The sequence below is a fragment of the Ochotona princeps genome, chromosome X (assembly GCF_030435755.1).
Source record: "Ochotona princeps isolate mOchPri1 chromosome X, mOchPri1.hap1, whole genome shotgun sequence".
NCBI classification, from domain to species: Eukaryota; Metazoa; Chordata; class Mammalia; order Lagomorpha; family Ochotonidae; genus Ochotona; species Ochotona princeps.
The window spans coordinates 81,295,554-81,320,006 of NC_080865.1; the positions used below are offsets into that span (position 1 = coordinate 81,295,554).

The 24,453-nt window shown below is 42.5% G+C and overlaps 1 protein-coding gene and 1 pseudogene across 3 annotated transcripts; one reads left to right on the top strand and one right to left on the bottom strand.

Annotated features, from left to right (window-relative positions):
* Positions 1-922: 922 nt before the first annotated feature.
* Positions 923-19,143, bottom strand: UPF3B (UPF3B regulator of nonsense mediated mRNA decay). 3 transcript variants are annotated; one of them, XM_012927707.2, is made up of 11 exons: positions 18,333-19,143; positions 17,358-17,464; positions 17,091-17,197; positions 15,399-15,497; positions 11,557-11,667; positions 10,461-10,504; positions 9,871-10,053; positions 7,631-7,681; positions 7,042-7,202; positions 6,429-6,723; positions 923-1,910 (listed from the first exon to the last, which is right to left on the bottom strand). In XM_012927707.2, exons 1-11 carry the CDS (start codon positions 18,486-18,488, stop codon positions 1,761-1,763), a joined length of 1,464 nt encoding a protein of 487 aa, XP_012783161.2. In that variant the 5' UTR covers positions 18,489-19,143; the 3' UTR covers positions 923-1,760. The 3 variants fall into 3 exon arrangements, with proteins under 3 accessions (XP_012783161.2, XP_004587703.2, XP_004587704.2); XM_004587646.3 differs by lacking the exon at positions 7,631-7,681 and adding an exon at positions 9,420-9,458; XM_004587647.3 differs by lacking the exon at positions 7,631-7,681 and having other exon boundaries at positions 18,333-19,140.
* Positions 19,144-19,289: 146 nt separating this feature from the next.
* On the top strand, positions 19,290-22,943 carry LOC101524716 (general transcription factor IIH subunit 3-like; annotated as a pseudogene).
* Positions 22,944-24,453: the final 1,510 nt, after the last annotated feature.

The window sequence follows — 24,453 nt, forward strand, 5'->3', positions numbered from 1 at the left end:
CTTCTGGGATCCCAATGTGTGCAAGGCATTTCGCCACTACGCTATCATACTGGGGCCCAGGATACTATCTAAAAGCTTAGGGAACATAGGGCCTATACCACAGCATAGTAGGTGAAGCGCCTCTGTGGTGCCAATATCCCATATGGGTGCCAGTAAGAATCCCAGTTATTCCATTTGTGATCCAGTTCCCTGTTAATGTGCCTGAGAGAGCAGCGAAAGATGTCCTAAGTACTTGGGGTCCTGCAACCATGTGGTAGACTTTGAAGAAGCTCCAGGCTTCTGAGTATGGACCAGCTGGTTGGCCATTATAGCCAGATGGAGAGTGAACCAGTAGACAGAAGACCTTTATTTTGTTGTCTTTGTAAATCTACCTTGATTGGCATGAGACAATTAAGAAGTTTAAGGCTGTCGTCAACATCTTGCTTTGTACAGAACAACTCTAGTTAAGCATGATTTGATCCACTTCCTGGTGGACAAAATAAAAGCAAAATGCTACTGAATGCCTAACTATGATCATTCATCCCCTTTCAAAATTCCGAAGAATGGACGACCTCATCGAGCGAAACTGGCAGTGATTCATAACTGGAGAACTATTAACACCACTCGAGCACATATCTCAGAGCATGCCCCACATCCGGGACTCGGGGTGGGCGGGAAACCGGGTGGGGCTTCTCCCTCAATATCCTCCTTTACCTCAGATACAAGATGGAAACAATATGGACATAATAGTATTGCCCACTTCCCTATCCCCCGAACCTTTTTTTTTTCTTTCTTTAACTGTAATTAACTATGAAAAGATTGTCAACAACAACACAATAAAATAGATTATAAAAAAAAAAATTCCGAAGAAGTTAATCCATATTAAAAGTTTACTTCCTCAACACTAATAGCTATTTAATAAAGGTCATAAACACACAGTATCATATTTGTATGCTGCTGATATTTATTAACATCAACACAAAATAAGTTAAGACTTGAAGCTGTTACTTTAGCAGGAACAGATATTTGTGCAGTTTCCTTCCTGGAGAGGGTATGCTTTTAGAACCAGACCTAAGGTAAAACAAAGACTGAACTGTCAAGAACCAAACACAGGCTATGTTTTACCTATTAAAAGAAAAACTGCTGAAGACAGACTGAGATGTTTCAGAATATTCTTCATGTCAAGCTCAGGTAAGCAAACAGAAAAGTCATCATAAAGTTTTAGGACAAAAGATATAGATACAACATGACTAGCTAGATTTTTGCAGTGAGAATTTGTTAAGTCCTTCACTGTACTTGAACTACAATTACATGCTTGCTGCTTCTACACTATACAAAGTCAACAGTTATCACCAACAATGCAAGATAACAAGATTTGAACAAGAGTTCAAAGTGACTCTGCTCCACTCAAGCTAAGAAAATTTAAGGCAGGATTAACCTTTTTAGAGCCAGCTCTTTTGTTTTTTTCTTGTGTTGCACACAATCAAGTTCTTACTTGACATTTCCTGCCTGCAAATCACAACATGTGTCCTCATCGTTACGTTTGACACTTTACAATGAATTTGAAGAAAATGCAAAAACAGTGAAACTGTACTTCCAATTCTGAGCCTGCAATCGGGTTCCTGCTTTACCTCTAAACATACTCCTCTGCAGTGTACCCCACCAGCACAGCGACACCCTTCTCTTTCTCTATTCCTTTGCCCTGAGGGCACTTCTGCTTTCCTTAATACGTGCTCTTTGGCTGCCTGGACAGTCAGGATAGCTAGGGCCCTTTAGACTTATCACTCCTCTCCCCCTTCTTTTCTATGGCTAATAGCACTTTCCTGCTTTTTGTCTATTGCTGAATCTCCAGACTTGGTACTGTCATCGGGGGGGCAAAGTCGATTTCGGCTTCGAGCTCCTGGTTGGTAAAGCTGCATCGCTGGGCGATCCTGAAGTTAAAAATGCAATGTTAATATAATAAATAGTAATACTGAATTAAAATAGTAATAATAATATTACAACAGTGCTACTAATTTTTTACATGGCATTTTCAGCAGCAAAAAAAAAAAAGGACAAAACCCCCAAAATGAGGGCATGTTACATAACAGCTGCCACTTGTGTCCTCTTCTCTGCAGAGAAAAACAACCATTTCATAAGTGGCATTTTATATGCTTAGAGTAAATTTTTGAGATCTATACCACCTAATTTTCTTAACTATGTCAAATTGAAGCAATTAGGTTTTTTTAAAATAACATTTAGAAATCTTAGCTGTCACCCATCCCCCCTTCCTATAAGTAAACTGGCTGTAAAATCAAGGAATGACAACAATAAAGGTGAAAACTTCAGTGGCTGCATCACTGATATTATGAGCTCAGACTCTTGGTAACTTGCTACAAACATTTGTTTCTGATTCAGGTACAACATAACACCCCAGAAGATGGCACGTTAGAGCTCAGATTCCCAAAAAAGCATCAAGAAAGTCATCATGTATCTCTTAGCTAAAAATAATGTTTGGTTTAACAATATGATCCTGCAAAATTTAGATATATAATCCTATTTTAAGAATTCAACCAGGGCCTGGCACGGTAGCCTAGTGGCTGAAGTACCTTGCCTTGCACGTGCTGGAATCCCATATGGGCACCAGTTCTAATCCCGGCAGCCCTGTTTCCCATCCAGCTCCCTCCTTGTGGCCTTGGAAAGCAGTAGAGGACGGCCCAAAGCCTTGGGACCTTGCACCCGCATGGGAAACCCAGAAGAGGTTCCTGGCTGCAGATCAGCACAGCTCCCGTGGTTGTGGCCACTTGGGTAATGAACCAGAAGATGAAGATCCTTCTTTGTAGATCTCCTTTTCAATAAAAATAATAAATAATAAAAATCTTTAAATAAATAAATCTTTAAAATAACACAAAAAAGGGCCTGGTGCCGTGGCTTAGCGGCTAAAGGCCTTGCCTTGAATGTGCCGGGATCCCAACATGGGCGCTGGTTCTAATCCCGACAGTCCCACTTCCCATCCAGCTCCCTGCTTGTGGCCTGGGAAAGCAGTTGAGGATGGCCCAACGCCTTGGAACCCTGCACCTGCGTGGGAGACCCAGAAGAGCTCCTGGCTCCTGGTTCCTGGACTCAGATAGGCGCATCACCGGCTGTTGTGGTCACTTGGGGAGTGAATCATTGGACGGAAGATATTTCTGTCTCTCCTCTTCTCTCTATATATCTGACTTTGCAATAAAGATAAATATATCTTAAAAAAAGAAAGAATAAAGAATTCAACCAAAAATTCCATGCGCCTAACCTTCCCCTTTTCTCTGATTTATGAAAATCCCTAAAAGCACTAGTTTAATTTAATTCCAGCAAAATATTCCACTGTTTTCACCAGATAAAATATTACAACAGATGAGACTCCTCCCTATATACAAAGAAACAAATGATGGGGCTGCCACTATACAAAGAGACAATGTGAACACCAACTAGGAGAAACTAGTAACACATTGCAACAGAATAAAAGATTTCTAAATCCTTATTAAAGACAAAAACAGAACTCAGCAATAACCTCAAGAAGGTGCTGGGAAAAAAAAATCCTCACTGTTAGTATTGGTAAAGAAAGGGAAAGGAGGAAGGATTCATCTTCTTTTCCTTGTGCAAACTGCTTTCAGGTGAACCGAATTTGTACATCACAGTTTTTTATTCCCTCCCAATGAAATAATGAAACTGAGCAAAAATTAAGAAAGACTGACAAAATACATAAGCCTACTCATTTGTTGCTTTCAACTTACCTGGAAAAAGTTTTTAAGTAAGTATGTATTTTTAAAGATTTATTTATTTTTAGTGGAAAGGAAGACTTATAGAGAGAAAGACAAAGAAAGATTTCCCATCCACTGTTTCACTCCCCAAATGGCTGTAATGGCCAGAGCCAAGCCAATCCAAATCCAGGAGCATTTGCCAGGTCTCCCGCACAGGTACAGGAGTCCAAGGACTTGGGCTGTCCTCTGTTGCTTTCCCAGGCTATCAGCAGGGAGCTAAATGGGAAGGAGCAGCTGGGACAGAAACCCGTGCCCAGGTGGGATGCAAGCTCACAAGACTGAGGATTATTAGCCAGTTGAGGTATCGTGCTGGACCCAAAGTTTCAATCTATAGTAGTGTTTTGTAAAATTTGTACAGTGAATACCCATATTCATTAACTGCTAACAGGTTGTCACATTTGCTCACATATTATTTTGCAGACCCATTTGAGAGTAATATTTCAACTTGTATTTCCAAGAACAAGGACATTCTATTACATAATCCCAATACAATGGCTGTTGACTAATTATGACATCACAAAGAAAAGGACACCCAGACATCACATACTTCCTGGCGTGATACAATTAGAAGTGTATGACACCACATATGGCAGTACAAGGACTTAAAGCACTTCAAAATGTTCATGGAAAATGAAATTAGATTGGGCCCAGCACAGTAGCCTAGTGGTTAAGGTCCTCCCTCACCTTGCACGCTCCGGGATCCCATATGTATGCTAGTTCCAATCGCCACGGCTCTGCTACCCATCCAGCTCCCTGCTTGTGGCCTGGGAAAGCAGTCGAGGACGGCCCAATGCCTTGGGACCCTGCACCCACATGGAAAACCCAGAAGAGGTTCCTGGCTGCAAATCAGCACGGCTCTGGCCTTTGTGGCCACTTGGGGAGTGAATCATCAGATGGAAGATCTTCCTCTGTCTCTCTTCCTCTCTGTGTATCTGATTTTCCAATAAAAATAAAATGAATCTTATAAAAAGCTTATTTTGATGCAATTTATAATGTTCACGTAATACGCATTTTCCATGAACTTTTTGAAGATCCCTCATGAACTTCCCAAAAATGAATTGTGAATATATTCAAGTCCCTAGATCAGGAGCTGCCGGTTTTTGTAACCTTGATGGTCCTACACACACTGTGGCCCCCAAAGCATAAGATACTTACCATCTAATCTTTTACAGAGCATGTTTGCTGATTCCCTGACCAAAATATAATGACTTTTTAAAGTACACTTAGGAGATAAATGTTACATGATAACACAGGATGTGATCTGTCAGTCTTGGTGAAAAGCTTGACAGGATAAATCTACTTCATCCCATATCAGAGTACCTGGAAGACAGTCCCACCTTTGCTTATGATTCAGATTCCTGCTATGTTTGCACAGCACTGTGGCAGGCAGTAGATGACAGCTCAAGTATTTGGGTTGCTGTTACTCATGTGGGAGACCTGAATGGTGTTCCTGGCTCCTAGCTTTGCCTGACCCACCCCTGGCTCTTGTGGGGGTATTTGTGGGAGTGAATCAATGGGGGAAAGATCTCTGTCCCTTTCTCGGCCTTTCAAATAAATAAAATTTCAAAAGGAGCGTCAGGCTGGTGTTGTGACACAGCAGTATAAGGCACTCGTGCAGTACCAGTGTCCTGTGTCAGAGTGTTAGTTTAGAGTCTTAGCTGTTCTGCTTCCCATCCCACTTCCTGCTAATGTGCCTAGGAAAGCAGGCACTTGGGAACACGGCCCAGCTACTCGGGCCTCTGGTGCCTATAAGGGGGACCAAGATGGAAATTCTGGTCCCTGGCTTAGGCCTATCCCAGACCTAGTTGTTACAGGCATTTGGGCACTGAACTGTAAGAGAGATGTGAGTGAGCTCTCTTTGTTGCTCTACCTTTCAAATAATTAAATCTTTAAAAATGAAGGACTTGTTTAGATTCAAAGAAAATTTAATGAGACATTTCAAGCAAATACAATTTGGAGCCTTGTTTAAATCCTCTAAAATAAATTAATAAAATATTTGGGGAAATTTGAACATTAAGTAGACAGGATGCTAAAGAACTGTTACTTTTGGGCCTGGCACAGTAGGCAAGTGCCTAAAGTCCTCGGCTTGCACATGCCAGGCTCCCATATGGGCACCAGTTCGTGTCTCAGAGGCTTCACTTCCCTTACAGCTCTGTTTGTGGCCTGGGAAATGAGAGGAGGATGGCCCAAAGCCCTGCAACCCTGCATCTACATGGGAGACCCAGAGGAAGGCCCTGGTTCCTGGCTTTGGATCGGCACAGCCCTGGCTGTTGTGGCCACTTGGGGAGCCAGCAGATGGAAGATCTTTCTGTTTCTCCTTCTCTCTATAAATCTGACCTTGTAATAAAAATAAAAGTCTTTAAAAATGAAGGAAGAAAAGAAAAGAAGCTACCTAACTGTCTAAGACTTGCTTCCAGTCGGGATAGGAGTGGAGTAGAGTTGATAATTGCTGAACCTGGGTGAGGATACTAGTCTATATTCCCTCCATTCTTATGTAAGTGTGTAATTTCCACAATAAGTTAATAAAAGACCTAGTCTAAGACAATAGAAAGTTACAGATGAAAGTTTCCCTTTAAGTATTCTACAATGGACAACGAGCTAGCTCTTTATATCTGCAAGAAAAGGGAAAAATTCCTCATGAAAAGAAGCAAGTTTAATGAAAAGCAGCACCTTGTTTCTTATGCGATCCCTCTTAACCACTTCCTCTTTCTTTTCAGTTTTTTCTGAGTTGCTTATTGATTCTGTACTTTCATTCTTCTTTCCTTTATCCCGCAGTGGTTCTTTCTCTTTCTTCATCTCTTCTTCCTTTCTTTTAAAAGCCTTCTCTTTCTCATAACGCTCTTTCTGCCTACGGCGCTCTTCTTCTTGCCGCTTCAGTCTCTCCCTCTCTCTCAGGATGCGCTCTTGATCGCGTTCATAGTCCCGATCCCTGTCTCTGTAGTCTCTGCAGCTGTCATCTTCAGGTCTACATGAAAAACAAATCTGAGAATGTGCCCTCAGAACACTCGGAATCGTAAGTGCAGGAACCCTGGGAGTGGGACTTGACCACTGCAATGACGCTACACATTTAGAGCAGAGTAGAAAATACTAGTGCTCTTAAAAAAAGAAAAAAAAAAAAAGAAACTAAAAATCATTCACCTAGATTAAGATATTAAAATATCTGAAACCCTCCTTCCCCCTTCTCTCCTACTCAAACAGCTCACTCATTCAGTACAAATCGAGGACAAAGCAGCAAGTGCAGCATTCAGAAATGAAGCACACCAAAGAGCCCTCGACTACTGACCTCTTTGGCTTTTCATCTTTATATTCAATATCAGAACGCTTGGGTAATGTACAGCTTTGCCCACTGGCTCGCTCATCATTCAGATTCTCTTTGTCCAATTTCTTAGGTTTATCTCTTTTGTCCAATTCTTTTTCATCTCCCTTCTCTGGTTTCTTCAGCAGCTTTAAAGAAAGTATGATTATTTCTATTTTGTTGAAGGATAAGAACTTGTCTTCTGATTCTACTCAAGAAAACAATATCTTAAATACTTAACATTTAGATTATAGAAAGCCCCCTATCTCTGTAGGAACTCAAACTTGCAGGTGAACAACTAGTGCGTGAAGAGCAGTAATTTACTAAAAGGATGCTATTAATGTGAAAGTGTTATCCACTCAAAGGAAGTGGTTTAATCACTTTGTGGCAATAGGATCAAGACTCCTTTGGCTTTAAATGAAGCAGCTGTTAAGTGAACCATTGTATATTTCCAGGTATGCTTCTGTAACAAACCAGCAGACTAATATGACATGTTTGGGAAATATTCCAGAACTTTAAAATGCTATCATTACTGTTGAACTGTTTTTATAAAGTATGGATTTGGAGTGGCACATACCTTGTGGTCACCAAAGGAGAGATCCATTGCAGGAAGAATTTTGCCTTGAGCCTGAGAATAACACACTCATGATGGGCCAATTGCATTACCATTACAGACGAATTATTTGGCATTTGATCGAAAAGTCCAAATGTCTTAACAGAATGGTGAAGCTTCATCTCTACTGAATAGGAACACTAAACTCAATGCCATATATAGCTGTATTTTAAAATGTCATTCTTTCTCCAATTAAAGCTGCACATCTCTCTAGAATACTTCTAAGTGCTGAGTAGTCAGAGAGATTCTTAGGCAAAGTAAAAGCATTTGAAGTCTCAGAGTGAAGTGTTATTCAAGGTTCATCTCAGGGTGAAGGCAGCATACAAGTCACCAAGCAAAAGAGAAAGCACAAGATTTGAGCATGGAGTATTTTGACACACAGGCAGTAACTGCAAATGGCAAGTCCAAACTGGACACTAAGAAGGCATCAGTGTAAAGTGAGGATACCATGTGCAGGTTTCATTGGAAGTGTTCTTATTTTTCTAATGAACATCCAGATTGGAAGCAAAGATGTTCATTAATACAATAAGAACTTGAATGAGAGTCTCTAGCATGGCTGGCTCTACCTTTTGCCTTGCTGATTGTTAGAAAGTGAAGTCACTTTTGGCATGGTGGAGATAATCCTACAAATTGAGGAAGGAATCCCTCATGCCCCACCAAGGCAGTTATCATCAATAATGAGCTCTATGGAGACCCAAGGACCCGAGCGAAATAAACAGCTGAGTTTTCAGGGGGTAAAAGATTCCACCATTATCTCTGTGAGATTTTCTCTGATTTTCACTAAAGTCAAAGGTACTTCAAAAAGTTGGTGGAAAGGTAGAATTAAAAAGTGTTTGAGGGGCTGGCACAGCATCTCAACAGGCTAATCCTCCGCATGAAAATACCAGCACCCCATATGGGCACCAGTTTGTGTCCCAGCTAATCTACTTCTCATCCAGCTCCCTGCTTATGGCCTGGGAAAGCAGTAGGGGATGGCCCAAAGCCTTGGGACACTGCACCTGTGTGGGAGACCCAGAAGAAGCTTCTGGATCCTGGCTTCAAATTGGCTCAGCTCCAGCCTTTATGGCCATTTGGAGAGTGAACCAACAGACGGAAGATATTCCTCTCCTTCTCTGTAAATCTGCCTTTCCAATTAAAAAAAAGAAAAAACTTGAGTGCAAACAAATTTTTGAAATGTATTCAGTTTTTGTTTCATAATATGCATGTTCCATAAACTTTTTTGATGAGCCCTCATACCAGGTACTAGTACTTCCTTAGTAGTCCACTGGGAGCAAGGGCCGCTCAAGCCATGCCCTCAGAAGGGAAGCAGCAAGGTTGAGAACTTTCTACAAGTTTTCCTCTACCTACATGCAATGCATTAATCTGACTCTTTGGCTCAGACTTATGGCTCGATGCCATAAGTGGGGAACAAGGAAAAGCACATTACGCGGACTGTATCTATCCCCGGGCCTCCTGCAAGGCAGCCAGATAGGAGAGGCATATGCGAAGAACAGAACAAGCTATACAGGTATGGTTATCCTCTGGCTGAATGTCATTGAAGCTTCTAGGTTCACAGCAGAGCATCAGGAAGTCACCTGGGCTTCCTCTTCAAGTAGGAAATTTAAAGTAGCTCAGCTTTTAGGAAGACTTAAGTCAATTTGAAAGAGATTTCAATAGATAACACTACCACCACCACCACCGAAAGGACTTATTAGCTAAGACCTGCGTGTGTTACATGATACTAGGTGATCTGTATCATGTACTTGGTCCTTACATTTTTCTGATTCACAGCTTGTAACAGAAACCTGTGTACCTGAAGACAGTGGAAAACAAACAGATGAGGCAACTTCATGTATCAATTATGAAGGAAAAGCTGAATAAAACCCATAATTCATGCCAGCCAGTCCTAAGCCCTCATTTAGTACGAACTGAAAGAATAATCTAAAAATCGAACATGGTCAATGATAAAAAGAACAAAGATTGGCACTAAAGAAACGATAACCTCATGTAAACTACTTACTCCTTTTAAGTGATCAAGTGATCTTAAATTTCAAAAATATGAATTATATCACAAGAAAGATTTCTGTGAGTCTACCCCTCCCCCAAAAAAGTATGAAAACAAAGCAGATACCTCATTTACATCAACACAAGATGCATGCGTATTTAAAGATGTGGATACATGCAATTTGCAGCAGCATGCAGTCAATTTAAATACTTTTTCATACCTTTATCTTTGGTTCATCCCTTAATTTATCCCTTTCGGGAACTCTGTCTATCTTCTTCAGCTTTTCTATATCTTTCCTTTTTCGTTTCTCTTCTTCCTTCCACTTTCTTCTCTCTTCTTCCCTTTGCCGTTTTCTTTCTATTTCTCGCCGTCTTCTTTCTTCTCTCTTTTCTTCTCTCATTCTCTAAAAAGAAACAGTAACACAAACCTTCAAATAAGATAATCTTCATGAAAAACCCCATCAATCCCAAAGGTGGAGTGGACTCCCATTAAACTAGATCATCTATATCCTCCTTAATCTCCACCCCACCAGAAAGGGACAGAGAATGAAGACAAGGACCTGCTAAGGTCAGCCTTCTCCTGCTGCCTTGAGATTATTTCCAGGGGTTTTCAGAATATCAAGGCAAGGTCTCTGGGATAAACTAAAGCCTGTCCAGGTTTGCAGAGTGAACTCCAAGTCCAGTAACTACAGTGAAATAGAGGATCAGAGAGTGAGACTTATGAGCCCAATCCTTAATGAATAATGGTAGGGTATTTATAGAATGTGAACCAATGAAAGTATTCAAAGAACCATAAAAACAAAAGGTTTACCTGCTTGTTTTTCAGGAAGCTCAAAAGTGGGGTTGTCTTTTTAGCTACATAAATGTAAACAGATTATTAATAATACTCATCATCCTGTATCAAGGATTCCATTTTCTGACATTCCCTGCCATCCACCCAAGGTGGGAAAACTACACCCCTTAACAAGAAAGTAACAATTGTATTATTGGGAAGTAGTTTTTACTGTATCCCATTTTAATAACACAGGTTTAAAAGCTTCTTAGAAAGTGAAGAAATCAAAATTAAGACAATGAAACAATTTTTAAAAGAGTAATTCCAGTTAGTAAGAATTAAGTACAAAGAACATTCACTTGTTTTACTTATTGGAAGGAAACTGGGGGGGAAGAGACCAAAATGATCAAACCCTTTTGATCTCATAATTCTGCTTCTGGAGGTTCATTCTAAGAAAGTTACCAGAAAGGAACTTAACTATTTTATCCATAATTTAAAAATCAAAGAATATTAGAGAATAATATTTCAACTTCATTTTCAACATTGTAAACAATGCTATTCGCTCTAATAACTATCATTCTGAGTACATACTTGTTTTTGATATCCTAGGAGTGGAAATCTTGGGTCAGACTTTACTAGCGTTTAGTTACTAATCCTATAGGTTGTAACGCCTATTACTTTTATTCATATCCAAGCTAGAATTTCTCAAGAGGTTTTCACTTTTGTGAAATTCCTTTTTTTTTTTTTTTTGGTGTGAATTCCTTTTTTTGTTTTGTATTATCAGGTCAAAAGTTTTTTTTTTTTATAACTATTAACTTTCATTACTAGGAAGTATCAAATGATCTTCAAAAGGCTTACACCTCCTATCACTCTTCAAAGCTTTTACACTTCTATTACATTTGTGTGACTTGAAAGAGGTCATGGAGAATTTGTCCCATCCTATCAAGGCACTCTCATAATCCTGTGAGAAAATCCTGTGAGATTATCATCTGCATTTTCCAGCAGAAGAACAATCTACAACAAATTTTGTGACTTGTCCAGGATCACACAGCTAGCAAGTGCTGCAAGCATGAGACAGATTTAACTATCAAAAAACGATGAAATACCAGTCCCCTAATTCCTTTTGCCCACTTACCTATTAATTCTCTATTTTTTGCTTCTATTTCCTCTAGCAGTGTCTCTGGAGTGGATGTCATTTTCTCATTGTCTGTGGCATAACTTTCCAAAAATTTTCTATATTCCGGATCTAAAAAAGTGTTCAAGGAACCAGAAAGTATAGTAGACTTTAAAAAAAGGACAAATAGTATATAGGATACTTAAGTGTGTATTTCATAGAAGATTTAAAAACGAACCACGGCATAATTGTAAGATAGATTATTTAGGCCTTAAATGATCACATATAGAAATGCCGCTGCCAGTATCCACAGAGGTTTGGTATAATATGGGGGTCAGGAAAAACGAAACACCATACATCATAACAGAACCACCAATGGCATTATAGTTTAATTATTTTACTTTTTGGGTTTTATTTATTTGAAGGGCAAATAAGAGGGGGAGAGAGAGAGAGAGGGAGAGAGAGAGAGAAAGGGCAATAGCTATATAGAGGGCCTGGCACAATGGCTCAATTAGTTAATCCTCCCCTCACAAGTGCCAGCATCCCATACGAGTGCCAGATTGTGTCTCAGCTGTTCCACTTCCCATCCAGCTCCCTGCCTGTGGCCTGGGAAAGCAGTTGAGGATGGCTCTAAGCCTTGGGACCCTGCACCCACGTGGGAGACTAAAAAGAAGCTCTTGGCTTCAGATCAGCTCAGCTCCAGCCATTGCAGCAAATTGGGGAGTGAACCAGATAATGGAAGATCTTTGGCTCTGTCTCTCCTTCTCTCTACAAATCTGCCTTTCTAATAAAAATAAATAAATCTTGGGCCTGGCACAGCAGCCTAGTGGCTAAAGTCCTTGCCTTGCACGCGCCAGGATCCCATACAGGCAGTAGTTCCTGTCCTGGCTCCACTTCCCATCCAGTTCCCTGCTTGTGGCCTGGGAAAGCAGTTGAGGATGGCCCAAAGCCTTGGGACCCTGTACCCGAGTGGGAGACCCGGAAGAAGCTCCCAGCTGCTGGCTTCAGACTGGCTCAACTCTGGCAGTTGTGTCCATTTGGGGAATGAACCAGCAGATGGAAGATCTTTCTGCCTTTCCTTTTCTCTGTAAATCTGCCTTTCCAATAAAAAGTATATAAATCTTAAAGAGCTATACAGAGTTAGCTTTCATCTGCTGGTTCACTTCCCAAATGCCAACAACAGCCAGGGCTGTGCCAGGCTTAAGCTTACAGCCAAACACTTCATTCACAGGGGTCTCTAATGTGGGTAGCAGGGGCCCAAGTAACTGGGCTATTTTGTGCTACTTTCCACAAGAAAAAGGAGGTAGCTGGACAGGAAGCAAAGCAATTGGGAATAGAACTGGCATGCATATGGCATGCCCATGGTACAGTGGTTGGTCCGCAGTCGTAGGCCCTTAGCCACTGCCCATACTAACCTAGGGACAACTATGGAACGTTCTGAGAGTACTAGGTAAAGTATTTAACAATTCCTGTATGAATATACTTTATTTTAGATTAACAAAAAATATGTTCCAAAAAAGATAAATCAGGGGAGAAATCCTAGATGTGGCACTGGAAGTGACAGTAATTCCAGAAGTTTTCTCCTGGATACTTCTGCCATCAGAAAGGTTACACATCCAAATCTATATACTGCTCTTTTTAAAAAAATTATTTATTTTTATTGGAAAGGTAGATATACAGAGAGGAGGGGAGAGAGGACGATCTACTGTCTGATGATTCACTCCACAAGTGAACGCAATGGCCGGTGCTGCGCCAATCCGAAGCCAGGAGCCAGGAATCTCCTCCAGGTCTCCCACATGGGTGCAGGGTCCCAATACATTGGGCCGTTCTCGACTGCTTTCCCAGGCCACAAGCAGGGAGCTGGATGGGAAGTGGAGCAGCCGGAATTAGAACCAGCACCCATATGGGACTACGGGGCATTCAAGGAGAGGACTTTAGCCGCTAGGCCATTGCACCAGGCCCAATATACTGTTCTTTTTAAAGATTTATTTTTGTTGGAAAGGCAGAATTACAGAGAGGAGACAGAGAAATAGAGATCTTTCATCCATGGGTTCACCCCCAAAATGGCCACAGGTCTGGGCCAGGCTGAATTCAGAAATCTGGAGCTCCATGATTTCCCACATGGATGGCCCTTACACAAGTACTTAGACCATCCTTTGTTGCTTGCCCAGGCACATTAGCAAACAGCTGAATCAAAGCACAACAGCCAAGATTCAGGGGCCAGCACAGTGGCTCAGTGAGCTAATCTTCAATTATGTGATGCTGGCATCAATTTTGGCCACCAGTTCAAGTCCCGGCTGCTCCAATTCTGAGCCAGCTCCCTGCTTTATGGCTGGGCACCCTGGCTCTTGGCTTCAGATCATCCTAGCTCTGGCTGTTGCAATCATTTGGGGAGTGAACCAGCAGAACATTTTTTTTTTATTTCTGTCTCTTCTTCACTCTGTAAATCTCCTTTCCAATGAAAATACATAAATCTTTAAAAAATATTCGAGCTAATTTCACACCCAAGATAACAAGAGTTAAGCAACAGTTGTCTAACCTGACAGCATAATGTTAAATATCTCAAAATCTGAAGGTAGTTTATTTTCAGTGTCAATCATTTCAGTTTTTCACTTCCTATGTTTGTGTTCAATTGAATTACTATGTCTATAATTAACTGAATACTGAAAGCCTAGAAAATAGGAGTGATCACTTTACTTTGTATGATGCTGTTTAGGTATGGGCATTTTCTCAAATAGCAGAAACCTTCAGACTTGGGAGACCCTCATGAACCTCCTGGCTTTGTCCTGGTCCAGTCCTGGCCATTACAGCCATGTGAGGAGTGACCAGCAGATGGAAGAGCTCTCTGTATCTAACTCTGCTTGTCAAGTAAATAATTTTTTAAAACAATACCAAATATTGGGCCCTATTTAAAGTACTTTATTTATTTTCATCTACTTGAAAGAATAAAGAAAGAGAACAAGAGCAAGAATCTTTCATCTATTGGTTCATTTCCCATGCACCCACAACAGCTAGGGCCAGACCACACTTCAGCCAGGAGCCAGGAACTCCGGACTGGTCTAGCACTCTGGGTAGCAGGGATCCAAGTACTTGAAACATCATCTGCTGCTTCCCAGGAAGCTGGATGAGGTCAACCCAAATAGCAGCTTAACCCACTGGGCCACGTCACCTATTCCAAAGTATTATCATTGTTATTTTAAAAAATTTATTTATTTTTATGTGAAAAGTAGAGTTACAAAAAGAGAAGGAGACACAGATTTACTCTGGTCCAAAACCAGGAGCTTCTTCAGAGTTTCCTACGTGGGTGTAGGGACCCAAGCACATGGGTCATGCTCCACTGCTTTCCCAAGCCATTAGCAGGGAGCTGGATCAGAAGTGGAACAGTCAGGATTCTAACCAGCACTCATATGGGTTCCCAGAACTGCAGGCACTGCTGGCACTTAGCTTACTTGCTAAGTTACAGCACTGGCCCCCAGCCAAGATACTATTTTTAAAAAGCTCATAGCAGGCCTGGCACAATGGCTCAAATTGGCTATTCCTCCTCTTGTAAACACCGAGATACCATATGGGCACCACTTTGTGTCCCGGCTGCCTCACTTCTGGCCCAGCTCCCTGCCTGTGGCCGGGGAAGGCAGTGGAAGATAGCCCAAACCCTTGGGACCCTGTGCCCATGTGGGAGACCCGGAAGAAGCTCCTGGCCGCTGGCTTTGGACTTGTTCAGCTCCACGCACTGTGGCCATTTGGGAAGTAAACCAGCGGGCAGAAGATCTTTGTCTCTCCTTTCTTTTCCAATAAAAATAAATAAATATTTTTTTTTAAAAAGGTCATAGCGATAGCATACTATAACTAGAATTGTACCATACCATCATCAATAGTTCCAACTTTCGTATCTCTTTTCTTAGTCTTCTTTTTGGCAGCCTTTTGAAAAGGTGCAAATTCTACTATAGCAGGATATTCCTGACCTGTTTAGAAAAAAAGTTACTTTTATGAAAAAGGAAATGTCAAAAATGGATACAATGTAATCCACTCACTGCCTTCTAGGTCTCCTTTCACAGCTGCTATCTGAATTGGGTTTCCCAAATAGCTTGCAGCATACAGCCACAATTACAACCAATAATGCTACAAAAGAAGCTCAAAATTCACACTGGTAACATAGTGAAGACTTAGGAGGGAAGTGAAATATTCACTTAAGATGTAACTTCTAAAGTGTGATTGTTTTTGATATGCAAAATGAAGCCTAATTTTCATTGTAGATGTAAAGCAGAATAAAATAACTCCAGCTGATCAGAATGAATTCCAAAGTAATTCTGATTTTAGGTATCCCAGTAAATCCAGCAATACAAAAGCTTCACAGCCATGAGACCTCGGAGAAAGGATAGAATAGATAAATCAGGCTGAAACAGGGGTGGTGTAAGATACGCCTGGCAAGACAGAACTAAAGGCAGACTATGACGGACTCTGACTACCATGCTAAGGAGTCAGACCTTTTTTTTTTAATGACAACTGTTAACAAAAATCACTATTTTCAAAAAGAATAATTTTATAACAGCAGACTAAATTAATAAATTATTCAGAAGGAAAAAACCCTATAAGTTTAGAGAAAGTGGTTGTCCAAGTATTTGGTGACAAAACCATAAAGTGAAAGTACATAAGTTCAAATGAATAGAGACGAAATTGACAAGTCATCACTTGTTTTATGTGCAAAGACTATAAAAATAAACACAAAAGTTCAACATGATTCACATCTCTAAGGTAAATAAGGAGGAAATCATTGCTCTCTACCAAAGAAAGTAGAAATGGAAAAACAGCTCTGTTCTTATTTTTACAGGCATATTCCCTGACAAGGATTTAATTTTTACCAAAGTAATACTGAAAATACAAACCTAAACAATCAGGTCATGTGCTTATGATTAAAAAGTCAAAAACAAAACAAAAGCAAATGGCAGCTGCTTAAATTCTCTGGATGAAGATTGTATGCAGCAGATACTAAACAGAAAGCCTGGGGCAGCATTCCCCTGTGACCAACCTGGCCACAAAGTACGAGATCAAGTCTGACCTTTTAATTTTATCCCATAAAACTTTGTGAGAATATGAAACAGTATGCCACTGGAACTACTGACCTACATGATCCAAATTAAATAATTAAACAAATGTTGGTCCTTGAAGCAAGAAGAGAAGTAAATACTTAAAACTTTTCACACAAGTTTAAAGTCATTTATCACTACTGTTGCTGAAACGAAATAGTCAAAACAACAGATCTAAACCAAGGCAAAACCGCTGGTTACACCAGGAGAAAACAGTGGCACCTTCATTCAGTTGATCAAACTGAAAACCGGTTTAATAGAAATACCTAAAAGCTGTGAAAAGTCACATGTCTCGAAGACTGCAATGACCTTATCCAATCTGTAAAACTCTAAATATTGCACAATTTTTCACTCACGATTTACAGAAGCCACCCAGGAGGAAGCCACAGAGACAACACGGTGATGTGCATGTCATCTTAAACATAAAAATAATACAGCCAGCCACCCTCTACTTCCCTTGTGAGCACTCACCTTTATTGTCAAGGAATACATAACCATCAAACCGATCCCTGAACAAAATAATGTCCTCTTGGTTTTTAAAGTTGATGTATGCTCTGGCATACATATGAGGATACAGACTGCAGAGAGGAAAGCAATTATGTAAATAGGCTTGCAGGTGTCTAGCTGAATTACAAGCAGGTACATATTAAAGAGACTGATTCAAAACTCAAATGGAAAAGATTAGGATAAAAGAATTGAAGAAATCTTTGTCATTTACCCCTCCCTCTTCCGTTTTACCTAGTATCATTAGAAAAAAATTCAAAATAATCATGCTCAGGCATAGGCTGAAGATGTTCCTGAAGTTGTTCCTTGGTCAAAGTGGGAGGTAATCTTCGAATTACCACCTTAGGGAATAAATAAGGAAAATAAAATCAGTGCGTAAAATTTTCATCAGACCTGAAAGAATCATCATCCGTGAAGAAAACTGGTCCGTAGAATAGCAAAGCACATAGGAAAACTTTGAAAACTCAGCAGTTCAGTGCCCGAATTATCAGGATAGTGTCATGATTTTTAAAAACTCTGGGAAATAAGAATGACTTGCAGCAAAGAAAATCCCACCTTATGCTCTCAGCCTGCATTCCCGACATTTACCAGGTTTGCGCATCATTTTCTATCCCCCACGTAGCCAGAGTTTGAGTGGCCAAACGTTAGTAAGCCAACTCTAGTCTTTCAGAACGCACCAAATCTCGATTTAGTAACATTTCTCTCCCGCCAAACACATCCTAAAACAGAATCATTGCCGAGTCGGCTTAAAGAATTCAAAGCGCTAATGAGGACCCCCATCGGAACAAAAACCAACCATGGCTCTCCAAATAGGATGCTCTAGATCTTCCTTGAATTCCGAGCCCCCCGCCCTCCCTCCAAGTTACCTCCATTAACATTGTAACCAGCACCGCTGCGGTTCCCTCTTCACTATTTGCTAATCCTCCCCAACCCATCTTTTAATTCCTCGTTTTCTTTATTTCGGCAACCCGTTTCAATTATTACAACGCTGCGCTGACCTAAACCCTTCACGTCGTGGGAGTCTTTGCTTTCTGGACTTCCCAGCCCGCCCCCGCCCCATCTCGGGCGAGCAGACCGCGAGGTGATTTTCATTCAGGTCCAAGACACAGAGAGAACCAGTGAGAGCCACAGGGCAGCCCCATTCCCGGCCCTACTTCACAAGCAACGGACCCGTCCCGCCCTCTCCCGGGCCAAGAGCCCGGCCGACACCTTGCTGAGCGCCTCTTTCTTCTCTTTATTGCGATCTTGCTTGTCGTCCCCTTTGCCGTAGTCCCCCGAAGTCCCGCCGCCGCTGCTTGTAGCTCCTTGGGGGGTCAACAGGGTTACTCGCTTCTCCTTAGGCCTATAGTCCTTCTCTTCCTTCATGGCCACAGTTATGCCCCAAAGAACCTCCGTCGAATCTCAAATGCCGCTACGCCGGGTACCTACGACTCCCGGGCAGCTTCCCATCATGACTCCGCCCCCCCATAAACGCCCCTAGTGATAAGCCAGGACCCGCGTTCCAATTGGGTCCCGGCGGGATATCGCGAGATTTTAGGACGCGCGGCTTCCTTCAGTGGAAAGGTTTTTAACACCTGGTCTTTACTTCCTGACTGCCGAACCCCAGCGTTGTCCAATCCCCTCGTGACTCAGACTCCCTCGGGACCCGCCCTGTGCGCGTCATTGGCACTCCGCCATCTTGACTAGAAATGACTCTTTTGGGACTACAAATCCCGGCATACAAAGTAGCTGCCAGGGTTTCTCAGCTCGAAAGACGGGTTTTGAGGACGACATTTCGCTTACTTTACCTTACTTTACCTTAGATAACACTTTCTATCATTGAGTTTAAATTGTGCTTCTTGTGAAGCTGGTGTTGTGGCTTAGCGTCGCCTGCATGACCAGCTTTCATTATGCGCAACTGACTGAATCCCTTCTGCTCCACTTCCTATCCACCCCCTTCTGATGGACTGGGAAAGCAGGGGAGATACTTAGCCCAGGTGCTAGAGTCCCCTATCACTCACGTGGGAAACTCAGATGAAACTTCTGGGTCCTAGCTATGGTTTGGCCCCGCCCTAGCTCGCCCAGCCCAGAGGACCGTCCCACCCTCCCATTCCCTCCCCCCGCTCCCCGCCGCCTTTGAGTTCATCTTGGGTGTGTAAACTTACAGAAGGAGTATCTCTGTCCCTCTCTCTCTGTAAATCCAACTTTGAATAAAAATAAACAGATAAGTCTCTACCAAAAAAAAAAAAAAAAAACTTTCTGCTTTCCGAGGATTTAGAATTTCTTTCCAAATCTTGATTGGGAGACCCAAAGACAAGCACAACATACCAATACTGCTGAACAAATAAAATCAGTATGCATGTTTTATTGACACCCGTTTTTAGTAAAAATGGCCCTCTCTTGGGGCCGCATGCCAAATGAGTTCGTGCCCCAGATTCCAGCTGCCTGGCAATCACACTTTGGGGAGGGCGGGGGACAACAACTGACTTCAGGTATTTCATTCCCGGCTTCCCACATGGAACACAGCTGTGGAGTGCCTGGCTCCTGGTCCTGCCTGACACTGCCCAGAGTCACTACGGACATTTGCAGGAGTGAACCATCTCTATCTCTGTGACTTTCAAGTAGTTTTTTTTAAAGGAGTAGATCCTGGAATCAGTGTTCAGACAGGGAGAGGGAAAATAAGATTCAATTTCATTTAATTAGGCTCTTCCTCCTGCCCACTTTTAACTTTAAAAAGGGTCTGCTTGGGCATGGTGATGTGACTCAATAGCTAAAACCTCACTTTGCAAGCGCCTGGATCCCATATGGGTGCCAGTTCCTGTCTCAGCTGTTCCACTGCACACTCAGCTCCTATCTTGTGGCCTGGGAAAGCAGTCAAGGATGGCCCAAGGCTTTGGGATCCTGCACCCAAGTTGGAGATCCAGAAGTTCCTGGCTCCTGACTTCAGATCGGTTCAGCTCCTGCCGTGGTGCCCAATTGGGGAGTAAATCAGAGGACAGTAGATCTTTCTCTCTACCTTTCCTTTTTTTCTGTAAGTCTGTCTTTCCCAGAAAAACAAGTAAATCTTTAAAATATTTTTAGGAGGTGCTGGGCAGCCATGGTATGGGATGAAAATGAACTAAATTTTTTGATTATCATCATTAATATGAACCCAATACAGTGGGGGAAGCAAACCTTGAAGGAGTCTCAGTTTACCTTGTCCAAATGCATAGATGCTGTGATGGTGCTAGGAAATTCCTCTCTGTTCATGAACCACTCCACCAAGCTTGCTGTGATTGCTAGTCACATTCAGGAAAGCCGATTCTTATATCTCGAGAAGAATGGCAGAGCTGGAGACTTTATTGGAGACCCTGGCAAACCACCTGCTGAATTTAACCCTTCTGGAAGTAAAGAGGGAAAATATGAACTGTTAATGGTAGCGAATGAAGTTATTGCAGAAGAGAATAAAGACCTAATGACCGGGCCTGGCTCAGTAGCCTAGCAGCTAAAGTCCTCATTGTGCACAGCAACGGGATCCCAAATGGGCAACCCGGCTGCCCCGCTTCCCTTCCAGTACCCTGGCTGTGGTCTGGGAAAGCCATCATGAGCCATCACAGATGGTCCAAAGCCTTGGGACCTTACATCCACGTGGGAGACCCGAAAGAGGCTCCTGGCTTCGGATTAGCACAGCTCTGGCCACTGGGGCTTCTTGGGGAGTGAATCATCGGGCTTCTTGGGGAGTGAATCATCGGACAGAAGATCTTCCTGTCTCTCCTCCTCTCTGTATATTCGACTTTCCAATAAAAATAAAAAAATATCTTTTAAAAAGATCTAATTAGCAAAAATCACTTGAAGGGGCAGCATACAGAAACCCTACAGGCATGATTCCTGGCCAAAGCCCTTTGCTATACTCACAGAATGAACAAGGAGGTGAAAGGTAATCAGGAGATGAAGTCCAGGATACTGGTGATTAAGGCCATGGAAGAGTGTGCTGCAGCACTTGAACTTCATGAATGTCATCTTTGCAGTACAGATTGACGCCTGCAGTTTTAGACACCGACTCGGGACTCCTCCAACAGGCTTGTGACATCACCGGAGACTGTACCTCAAGGTGCCTCAGATACCGTCCCTCCTGCAGTGCCTCCTGGGGGTTTTTCTTCTGGATCATGATCAAAGGTTGCAGTTAATCCTGTCACCCCTGTCCAGGTTGACTACAGGGCTGCTTGCTTCTTTCATGAAAACTGCATCAAGATTGGCTATGTGGGCCTGGCGCGATAGCGTAGTGGCTAAAGTCCTCGCCTTGCACGTGCCAGGATCCCATACAGTCATCGGCTCTAATCCCAGCGGCCCCACTTCCCATCCAGCTCCCTGCTTGTGGCCTGGGAACACAGTCAAGGACGGCCCAAAGCCTTGGGACCCTGCACCCGCGTGGGAGACCCAGAAGAGCTCCTGGCTCCTGGCTTCAGATCGATTCAGCACTGGCCATTGCGTTCACTTGCAGAGTGAATCATCGGACGGAAAAATCTTCCTTTCTGTCTCTCCTCCTCTCTGTATATCTGCCTTTCCAATCAAAATAAATAAATAAGAAAAGATTAGCTACATATGTTGTGTGTGCCCATCCATATTCTGTAATTTCAGCCCCATGTGCACCACATGCAAAACAGCCTTCAAGATCTCTCTGCATCCCATGCTCAAGGCCAAGAAGCTCAAGGTGTCTGCATAATAGAGAGGCTTTCCCTGCGTAACAGCAGCCGAAGGAGCAGGTGTAGCAGAGTGGGTGGCATCTTTCATGTCATGGGGGTCCTTACAGAAAGAATGGCCACAGCATTGCCCCTGTCCATGCTTCGGGGAGGAGGGCAGCTACTCTGCACTGCATCTCCACATCCTCTCTGCTCAGCACGACCTCTCTGTCATGTTTGTTTAATGAGATGGGCATCTGTGAAAACCCAATCACCCTGCCTGACCCGGGTGATGGCCAGCCTGGGAAAGCAGACCACAGCTCTGGACAGGCGCCATTGACAGCAACTGCCAAAGTGAGACAACAGGTGACTCCATGGATGTTTCGAGTGGGGGTTCTGCTGAGACCCCGGCCGACACTGCTCTCAGTGTTGTTTGCCATGAGTGGTGCAAGTCATCACAGCAGATTGTCACTGAATCGTTGTGGACTGTGGTTTCATGTGACCCAGGAGAGCAAGTGTAGAAAGCCACTAGCAGATTTTCCTTCCAGAACAGCTGTGTGAAGTGATTGCTTATGAAAACTGATGCCAGGGTTCTGAAGGGAAGCTTGTTGGGGAAAATGGACTCTGCTAGTATGTCCCCCGGTTGAACTCTGTCCCGTTGTTACTGAAAAAACAACAACAACCAAACAAAACCCACCTTCATGTTGGAGAACTATCCTCTAGAAGCTTTGGGTTGAACATTGAAAAATTTATGTAGTGTAAAACAAAAATTATTTGCAATTTTAACAATAAAAATGATTTTACTATTTAAAACAAATATTTTTAAGTTAAGTAAACATTTTTTTCAAAGGGGCCAGTTCAAGACCCAGCTGCTCCACTTCTGATCCAGCTCCTTAGTAATGCCTCTGGGAAAGCAGTGAAGGATGGCTTAAGTCCTTGGGCCACTGCCACCCACTTGGGAGAACCAGATGGAGCTCCAGGTTCCTGGCTTTGGAATGCCCCATCCCTGGCCATTGAAGCTTTTTGGGATGTGAGTCAGTGGATGCAGCATCTCCCTGTCTTTCAATAGCTTTAACCTTCAAATCAATAAGAGATTTTCAAAACATTTTACAAGTTAATTTAAAAGATCACTCTAAAATTAGGCAATATTTGTATTATATGACATTGAATGTAAGAACACCAGCACTTTTAAAAATATTTTTTTGTTGTAAAGGTAGATTTACAGAGAAGAGAATACAGAGAGATCTTCTATCTGCTGGTTCACTCCCCAAGTGGCCGCAACAACTGGAGCTGAGCCAATCCAAAGCCAGGAGCTTTTTCCAGGTTTTCCATCCAGGTTCTGGGTCCCAAAGCTTCGGGCTGTCCTTCACTGCTTTCCCAGGCCACAAGCATGGAGCTGAATGGGAAGCGGAGCAGCCAGGACACAAAGTAGTGCCCAAATGGGATGCCAGCACAGTCAAGTCCAGGATTTAGCCACTGAGCCATTGCACTGTGTCCACCAGCATTTTATACACAAATAAAATAAAATAAAATAAAATAAAATAAAATAAAATAAAATAAAATAAAATAAAATAAAATAAAATAAAATAAAACAAAATAAAATAAAATAAAATAAAATAAAATAAAATAAAATAAAATAATAAAATGAACAGCTTCCAACCTTGAAGTTTGGCCAAGTGGTTGAAATGTTGATTAGCATGTCTGTATTCTATGCCAGAGTGCCTGGGTTGGATATGTGGTCCTGACGCCTGTCTCCAACTTCCTGTGGATGCAGAAACTAGAAGGCAGTGATGATGCTAAAAGTAATTGGGCTCCTGAGCCTATCTGGGAGAGCTGAATTGAGATCCAGGTCTGGGTTTTAGTCACAACACAGTCCTCACCATAATTGGCATTTGCAGAGTGATTCAGCAAGTGGCAGTGCCCTTTCTATAGATAGATAGATAGACAGACAGTATAGAGCTGACATCATGGTATAGTGAGTTAAGCCTCTGCCTGTGGTGCTGCCATCCCATAGGTCCATTGGTTGGAGTCCCAGCTGCTCCACTTCTCATACAGCTCCCGGTTGATCTGTCTGGAAAATAGTGAGAGATAGACAAATGTCTGGGTCCCTGGATCCACATAAGGGACCTAAAAGAAGGCACTTGGCTGGCTTTGACTAGCCCAGCTCCCACCATTGTGATCATTTCGGGAGTGAACCAGTGGATGGAAGATCTGTTTTGCTCACTGTGTCTGTCCTTATTTCTTTGTAAATCTGCCTTTCAATAAAAATAAATAAATCTTTAAAAAGTAAATGTTTAAATGTTGCTGTTAGATCTGTTGACCACCCAAAAAAAGAAAATACCAGCCAAGTACAAACAGGCCTTTATTATGCCAAGAGAAGTCCGTTCCTGGCCCTTTCCTGGGCGGTAGAGCAATGAACAGGAGAGGAGAGAACCACAAGTGGGAAAGACAAGCTGGGTAGCGGAGACAAAGGTTTTCTACCCCCTCTGACATGGGTGCTGGCGTCAGCCCTGCTTGGGTCCTGATAGGACAGGGAATGTTGGCCTTTGTCCATCACTGACCCATATGTGGCCTTGGCTGCCTTCGGGGCGTGCCAGATCTCTGGCTGAGGTCACTGTGGTGTCCACCCACTTCCTGTAACCACTTCTGGCAAGAGATTGGTCAACTAGGCGATGTTGGTCTGTATGGTCTCT